Genomic DNA, 8,915 nt, shown 5'->3' on the forward strand with positions numbered 1-8,915 from the left:
TAAAATTATTCTAAATAGGCTCCTAAAAAATTTACTATGTGATCTGAATGATCTGAACAGGGGCCGTAGAATGAAAAAAGCAATACACGCAATAGCCATTCAATCGATGTGGATCCTTTGGTGTGCTAGGAACAAGAAGATATTCGGTGAAGGATAAAACTCGGTGCAAACAGTTATGGCAATTATAAAGGAGACAACTTTTCAAGGCATGAAGATGAGATCAAAATATAAAAGTATCACACAACAAAACTGGTTGGATTTTAATATAAACTGATAAAATATGTAGATAGATTGGTGGCGAAGTTTTTTGTTTTGTTTTTGTTCTTTTTGGATATGTTTTGAATTACTAGCTCCTGGCTGGTTGGTTCAGTTTTGGTGGATAATAAAAAGTTTCCGTTTGCTATTAAAAAAAATAGGCTCCTAAAAAAATGTACAAAGACACAATGCATTGTAAAATATAACATACTATAGAGCAAAACATAACATAATTTCGAAGAAAAAAGACGGAATAAGTCACAAAAAAAGACAAAATGACGCAAATATAGAAGACTTTGTATTTGATCCTAACCCATATTATATATGAAGAAGTTAATTTTCTGTTTCTTTTATAAATAAATAACATATGACCTTCTAATGCATTGGCAGCTCCATAACTTTTCTAATGCATTGACAACCCTATAACCTTTCAATGTGGAGGTTATAGGTTCGAGTTCGGCATGAAGAAAAATTGTTTTGGGTTCAGCTAGGGATTTACCATACTAGGGCTTCGAGGGGTGTGTTTCCTCTGTAATGGGGGTAGGCTGAGTCACCAGCACCACCGTTTGCGTTTGTAGACGTGGATGGCCTTTTGCCATTTGATTTATTCGGGTGATCGGGATTTTGTTAGTAATCATCATAGTAGATCAATAATAAGTTGAAATAATAATTCTACATTTTGTGAAATAGGAAAAGAAATTATATCTTTCAAGTAAAATATAACTTTTTAATACAACTTCAAAGTTAAAAATCATGAATTTCTTCTCTTTTTAATCATTGATGTTCTTCAATATTTCAAAAACTCCGTTCATGACTTCATTGACTATTTTTTTTCTTTTAATCATGAGTTTACATATGTTTTCAGTAAAATGTAACTTTACGATGAAGTGGTGTACTTTATAACAAATAATGATTATTGGATTTTATCACTTTTAACTATTGGGTATTGGCCGTTGCCACTCCAAACTATTACTTTGATTCACACCACTCCTAACTTAACACTTTGTGTGTTGTGTCACTCCAGTTAAGTGGTTTTTGGCTCCCCTTTTGTCTTTTAGGAGGAAATTCACTTGCAGTCATTAGTAATCCATAAAATATTAGCCTAATATCACAAATAACACAAGTCAACTGCTAAGAAATGTTCACGTGCAGAGTGACACAATATACAAAGCGTTAAGTTGGAAGTGGTGCAGCTTAAAGTGATAGTTGAAAGTGACAATTACTAATAACACTTAATAATTGAAGTGATAAAATCCAATAACGAATATACTCTCCACCAAGTTAAAGTCAAGAAGTTTTTGTATTACATAAAAAGAAAACTCATTTTTGTCAAAACATGTTGAAAAGTGAATAGGATGTCAAACTAAAATCCAACCTCTTTAGCGGCCAAGTGTATCTTTAATTGCTAGTTTAAAGTTGAGATAAACTTGTTTTTACGTTGTTAATTTGTATTTAACTTTGGTTGATTAATTATATTCAACTCCCACTTGGTGCAGAGTGAGACACTGGTGGGCAATGATAGGAGACCCAGGGAAACCTGGGTTGGATCCTTGAGCCAAACGGGTTTTACCGGTAATTTCATTGTCGTGCCTACGGGCGGGTGGGTTACCGGGTTTTCCCCGGAATTGGTGGTGGACTCGGGTTACTCTCGGAGTACTCCGTTTGTCCAGTGGGTGCCCCGAGAGTGCTCGGGATTGAGTTTGTTGGCCGTTCAAGAAAAAATTATATTCTTATAATTTTCTTTATTCTTCTATGTACTAACTTTAGATGTAAATTGTAATATGTTTTATGTATTTTATATTATATTGTTTTTTCAAATTTGGTGATCATATTATTCCAATTTTCAGACAGAGCCGATCAGGTTTTTAATATCAACCATATATGACATGACTTCAAAGATTAAGTTGTCGTGTACCAGAAAGTAAAAATAGAATTGAAGTCAAAACATATTGGGAAAACTGTTAACATCATTTATTATAGCACCAAGTATATAGTTCATAATAGATTTGAAGACAAAAAGGATTGTTTAAATGTGTTTTGGATTGGCTTTCATCATCCGACACTCAATAGTTTTTGTGTATATTTTATTGTAGAAAAGTTTTTTTTTTTTAACTTTTTTTTTTGAAAAGTCCAACTATACAGGCATTTGTGGGTTCAATACGAAAATTGTTATGGATTAAATTATAAGAAAATTTGTAAATAAAAAATGAATCTTTGTGAACAATGTGGATATCATTTAAAAATGAGTAGTTAAGATAGAATTGAACTTTCGATCGATCCGGGTACTTGGGAGCCTATGGATGAAGACATGGTCTCTCTGAATCCCATTGAATTTCATTAGGAGGAGTAGCCTTATAAAAATCGTATGGATTCTTATCAAAGAAAGACAAGATATTTTTTTTTGTTTTGTTTTGTTTTTTTTTTTTTTTTTTTTTTTTGAAAAGTAAATTTCATTAGTTAACATTTAATAACCTCCAACTATTTACATAAGAAAATGATTAAAACTAATACATTCCGAAAAAGGTCATTCTGTAAAAATAGTAGTAAATGCCTCTTAACCGGTTATTAAGATTTTAAATGTCAATTACATATTAAACACTTTTTTTTAAACACATATTAAACACTTAGTTTTCAGGTTTTAAAACTTGCCTGACCCTTGTTCTATAATCATAGACGTTTCGCCGTTAAAAAAACATCAAACACTTTGTATGACTTGGATCCTAATAAAATAAAATACTGTATATTATATCATACCATAAAATTTTACAATGCATCGTAGACAATCTTAAGGAAAAACGATGATATCTCATATCAAAACTAATAACAATCATCACTAGGGACACATACCATTTCTTACAAAGTAATAATAATAATCACGTTAACTAGGAGAAAGAATACATGAAATTAATTAAAAACATACTAACAACCCTACTTAAACTAATAAATTAATCCATAATAAACCGGTACATTTGAGACAACTGATGAGTGGGATTTTACTAGGCACGTTTGTTTAACAAACTGCTAGAAAATAAAACCCTTCTTGAAACATGTCAAGACGACGATGATGAATCCGCTTTAGGCGAGTAAAGCGGAAACAAAACCAACAACTCGGGTTCGGACCCTCGGGGTGTACTAAGCGGGCTCGGGTGGAAATAAAACCCTTTTTCCGCAATCGCCCTCTCTTCTTCCTCCACGGGCGTCCGTGGGCTCCCACGCCCGTACACATCCAATGTGGACACGGGCGATGACATCATCGTGTCGCCACCGTTGTAGCTCCTTTGTCTCCCGGGAGGGAACACGATCCCAAACGGGCCGAACCCGTTGTTAAGAGTTATCTCGAGTTTTCCCGCATTTTGTCTTCGTTCATGTAGTTTGAATTCTGATCTTCGGTTAGGGGGTTCGGGGCAGGTTTGGGGGGTGGTGGCGGCCCCGGTGAGCCGTTGCACGACGGCTCGGAAGTTCGATGGGTCGGCTTGGACGAAAGTGGTGGTTGGAGGGGAATTGGAGTCGGAAGACATGATGGATTGGAGATTGGTGAATGAAGAATGATGGTGGTGGGTTTGTTTATATATGAGCTGATGGGCCAATTTGAATTGCACAATTGAAGTGCTGTAAATTGTCAGGGGTTAATGAGAATAATGAGATAGAGGGAAAATTCAAATATGAAATACCAACAATTTATTACGAGTATTTAGTGATATAGTCCTATAGTTATTAATGGTATCATCTTTTGTGTGACAAGGGTTTTAATTTTAAGCTAGTATTTATGTTTTACTTTATTCTTTTTTTTTTAAAGATAGATCTATGTTATTTTACTTATTAAGAGAAAACATACACTCTCCTAAAACTCATGTATTGCTCATTTATAAAACTTGAATGCGCACTATTTTAACAGAGATAAATACCTGATGTGGGTAGGCGACGAGATCATCGGACAATTTAGTCCAAAGGTTTCATTTTTTTGCATGTGGTTTGGGTCATTTTGACAGTTTAATCCAAAGGTTTCATTTTTAATCTATATGTTTCGTCAGCGTTAAAAAAATAAAGAGTTAAATGTCATTTTAATTCCTGTGGTTTGGGTCATTTTGACAGTTTAATCCAAAGGTTTTATTTTTTGCATGTGGGTCCAAAAAGATTTCACCTTGCCATTTTAGTACATTGGGTTAACTTCATTCATTTTTTATGATAACGAGAAGGGCAATTCGGTCATTTTATACGGCCGAATTGCCCTTCTAGTTAACAGAATTACATATAAAATGACCGAATTGCCCTTTTCGTTATCATAAAAAATGAATAAAGTTAACCCAATGTACTAAAATGGCAATGGTGAAATCTTTTTGGACCCACATGCAAAAAATAAAACTTTTGGATTAAACTGACAAAATGGATCAAAACACAAGGACCAAAATGACATTTAACTCAAAAATAAATAAAAGTAAAATGAATCATCTCATGTAAACGCCAAGATCGTATGTATATCTTGTGTTTTTTAAAATAAATATTCAATATGATTTGTGTACATTTAATCAATAATATTGTAGTGAAATAAAAGTTAAAAGAAGGTGAAAGTTTGGGGACTGAACCCAGTGAAAGAAAAGGTCCAGTCAAGTCATATCAGAAGAAGCAATAAGGTCTGGGTTAAGTCATGTCAGTCGGTGGCTGGCTGGTCTGGACCCTGGACCCTGGTTTGCTACATGCCAATTTTGCCAACATTTGTCCTTGTTTTCCCAACATATTATCCAATTTTCTTATGTACCCATTGCCAACGATACCCGATCGTCGGGTAATGTCCATTAGTCAACACAACCAAAGTGTGGGTGGGCTACGTGCAGTAGTACACTCCGTTATATGTCTTAGAATAAACAGTTGAAATTAATGTGGCACTATAAACATGTTTCGGCTATGTCTAATGGATTTACTAAAATGTTTTACGTTACTGCTAGGTAGAAGTGTCACACTTACTAGATTTTGTCATGTTATTGCTAGGTAGAAGTGTCACGCTTACTAGAATATGTAATGGTGATCACGAGAGTTTAATTTTATTTAATATAAAAGAGATGGGGAAATTGACTGTATCACCCTAATCTATGCAAAATTGGCCAATACCACGCCCAACTTTCAAATTGGCTCCCACCACCTTCTACTCGACATTTAGGTGGCAGTGTCACCCCTTCGTTAAATAATCACTAACTCAGTTAGGTTTTTAATTCTACGTGACAAATGAGTTGCGACCTGGCGTGCCTACAAGACTCACCCCTTACAACACTTGATAAAAACCCTAAATCAGTTGCATTTCCACACTCCACACTCCACACCAACACCCACACACCCTCTGTTCATCACCAAACCCTAGCTAACAACCACCGATCACCATGGCTTCCGACGACGAACAACACACCACCACCGCCTAAGACAACAACAAAACATCGACGAAGAAAACGACGTCGTTTCAATCGACGACGATGACGTAGAAGAGGACGACGCCGTTTCCGACGACTCCACATCCTCCACCACCGGCGAGGTCACAATCGACGTCGCTGGCAGTCTTCCAACCGTAACCATACCGATCGCCGCCACTCCTACTACCGCAACCACCACAACCGCCTCAATCGTACGGTCAGATGCAATTGTTGAACCGAAAAAACTGTTAGATGATTCCAAACGTTTATTTCAACGGTTATGGACCGATGAGGATGAAATTGAGCTGTTACAAGGGTTTTTGGAGTATACGATGCAGCGAGGGGCAAATTCATCACTTCGTCATGATACGACGGCGTTTTATGACCAAATTAGAGGTAACATGCAGTTAGAGTTTAATAAGAATCAGTTAGTTGAGAAGCTATCGAGGTTGAAGAAGAAATATAGGAACGTTTTAGCTAAAACTAGTGGTGGTGTCACACCCCGATTTCCACGTGTATCACCGGTGGGCCCGGTGGGGGATTACCGTGACGTAGTTGGCAACAATATAGTCAAACCACACAATATATAAATGCACAGCGGAAGCATAAAGATAAATATATTTCAACCATTGAATGTAATATCAAAGTATCACGATTGTTGAAATATAATCCATAGGGGATCAAAATAAAATATAAGTATTGTTCAACAGACCTAGGCATCTTAAGCTTGCGAGACTCTTTATTGATGCTAAGGAGAAATATCCAGCCAATTACGCTTAGTACCTGCATTTAATCTTTTTGGGAAAATACGTCAGTTTACACTGGTAAATACATTCAACCGACACTTTTTGTAAAAGGTTTCAAAAAAATTGATTTGAATGCACAAGGCACAAACTCTTTATAACTTGGGATAATTTATAATTAAATCTTGTAAAAGAATTACATGTTACTATGCGTTCAGTCGCCCGGGTCGTGTCGGGTTTAAGGTTAATAGACACGCCACAAAGCATAAAGCCGTGGCGGGAAAACCAACGGTTATACCTTTAATAATATAGACACATTACGGGCGTACGCCTACACCCGTGTGTCGGGGTCGTGGCCATTTCGTAAAATGATGCCAAGGGTATCCGGGACATGGTCATTAAGCTCCCAAAGGCGTAAAGCCAACAAAACAATATTTTTAAACGGGTCACATTGATAATACCCAACTACTAATGAGTTGGGGTCAATTGCCCGACCAAGCGGTATTTTTATATACCGTAACCCAAGCCCGTATAACGGAAAATAAGTTAAAAGTATTTACCTTTGCAAGTAATATCCTCAATCAAATAAATGCAAGTATCTTTTACTGGTCTCCTATTCTGGAACGAAGGTTTATAACAACCTATTAGAATCCTAACGGGTCTTTAATGTAGCCTTAGCTAGACCGGTTGGTTTCAAAGGATATTTACGGTTTAATCGCGTGAAAGGCGAAAACCGGGAATGGAATGTGATTCGGACCCAACAAGTTTGAAGACTTGTTTTATATGGGTAATATAATCACACTCTGGATTTTGAGGTCAAAACAATAAGGTTTGACCCGTTTCGGCTAGTTTATGTAAACTAGTTACATAAGCCGAACCGTGCGCGCAAAAGGCGTAACGGGTAAGCGTAAGAGTCCTACACAAGTTTCCTAAGTCAATATGCTTTAAAGAGGTTGTGGTATCAGTAGGATACCTTCCATAATGCCCGTAACGAGTTTAAATCCATTATATGCCCCGTAGGGGTATTTCGGTCATTTTAAAGATCATAAAAGAGGTTTCTGAGTTCTACAGGAAATCTGAGTTTTCTGACCAGTTTATAAAGTCCAAAATACTTTATTTATTATTGAAAATCAGTAGCAACTGGAATCGGGTTAAAAGACCTTGTAGAACTCAAGTTATGCTTGAAAAGGGTATATTCGGTATTTACCGAACCGATGCTATAACCGCAGGTTATGAGCAGGTTAAAAATCATTAAAAATCTTTAAAAATCTCAAAATATTATTTTACATCAGTGGGTAAAAGGTTTGGTGTCGAAATTTGGGTTTAGATAGGCGTTATGCTAATTGCGCCATTTAATTACTAAAGTTTCCGTAATTGCGCTATTTAGCATATCTCCTATTATGGACCTCGGATTGACGTGAAATTCTAGGGACATGCTTAGAAATCAGTGACTAAGGTTATTGTCCCTTCACATGTCAAAAATTCTCGTTTTAAATTGAAAAGGGCGTTACGGTCAACTTTTAAGCATTTAACGGAAATGTGCTAAAGACTCGGACAAACAACGAACCGGTCACAGAGGGTTATACCATCATGTAACCTGGTCCTAAGAGAGTCCTAAGGCATATCTAAATCATACCATAACGGGCCAGAACTGAAGTCTAAACAAAAGTCAAAGTTTTGCGACTTTCGATTCCGAACCGGGTCAAAACAGTAAATGGTCGGATCAAACAAGCTTAGACTAGTTAATATACTTATTATCATGTTATATGAGTGTTAAAATAGGTTACACGCCATCTACATTACTGATTATGCATAAATTCATAAAATAGCATTCTGTTGACTCTTTCTAAGCAAGTTTGACTCAACAATCGGATTAGTTAGAGTGGGAATCAGAGGGTGCCCTTTTAGGGGTTTAAAGCCTACATGATTACCAACATATAACTACCTTTGATTCGACAAACCACTGGACCATTCGTGATTTATCGTAAAGTCAATCGTTAATTACGACGGATTGACTTTTAAGCTAAAACTATGAAAAACTAAACCACAAAGGGTTAGGCATACTTACAGAAGCTTGGTGCACGACCAGAGATGTTAGAAGAATGCTCTTGAGCTCCAGAAGTGGTCAAGAAAGCAGGTTTGAGGTGTGTTTCAAATGTGTGCACTACATTGCCTTTTATAGTGAAAAATTGTGCATAAGATCATCACAACTAAGTCTATAATTGCTCATGGATGATCAGCAGCTGTCCCTGAGTGCTAGGGGACATGTAGGGGGCGCCCATGCTGCCATAATTGCACCCAAGGTCGGTTAAAACATCAAACAGTGAATCTGTGCATGTTTTCTACGTCTGGCACCTTGACGCGACCCGCATTAAGGATCAGGCTACGCTTACGCGGGCCGCCTGAATCCTTATGTCAGGAACCGGATCTTCACATGGCTTGCGGCCCGCATGAGCTTCCTTGTTTCTCTAATGCGGCCCGCCTGAGGCATGTAATTCAAGATTTTCAAATCTTTTGC

The 8,915-nt window shown here is 36.9% G+C and overlaps 1 protein-coding gene across 1 annotated transcript; it reads right to left on the reverse strand.

Moving 5' to 3' along the window:
* Positions 1-3,040: 3,040 nt before the first annotated feature.
* Positions 3,041-3,872, reverse strand: LOC110934363 (VQ motif-containing protein 11). Its single transcript, XM_022177471.2, has one exon. The coding sequence runs from the start codon at positions 3,771-3,773 to the stop codon at positions 3,306-3,308; it is 468 nt and encodes a 155-aa protein (XP_022033163.1). The 5' UTR covers positions 3,774-3,872; the 3' UTR covers positions 3,041-3,305.
* Between the last annotated feature and the right edge of the window lie 5,043 nt (positions 3,873-8,915).

Source organism: Helianthus annuus, chromosome 4 (genome assembly GCF_002127325.2).
Source record: "Helianthus annuus cultivar XRQ/B chromosome 4, HanXRQr2.0-SUNRISE, whole genome shotgun sequence".
NCBI lineage: Eukaryota > Viridiplantae > Streptophyta > Magnoliopsida > Asterales > Asteraceae > Helianthus > Helianthus annuus.

Bases quoted from the DNA above. Each gene is read 5' to 3' on its own strand.
- LOC110934363 (XM_022177471.2), bottom strand. From the start codon at position 3,773: ATGTCTTCCGACTCCAATTCCCCTCCAACCACCACTTTCGTCCAAGCC.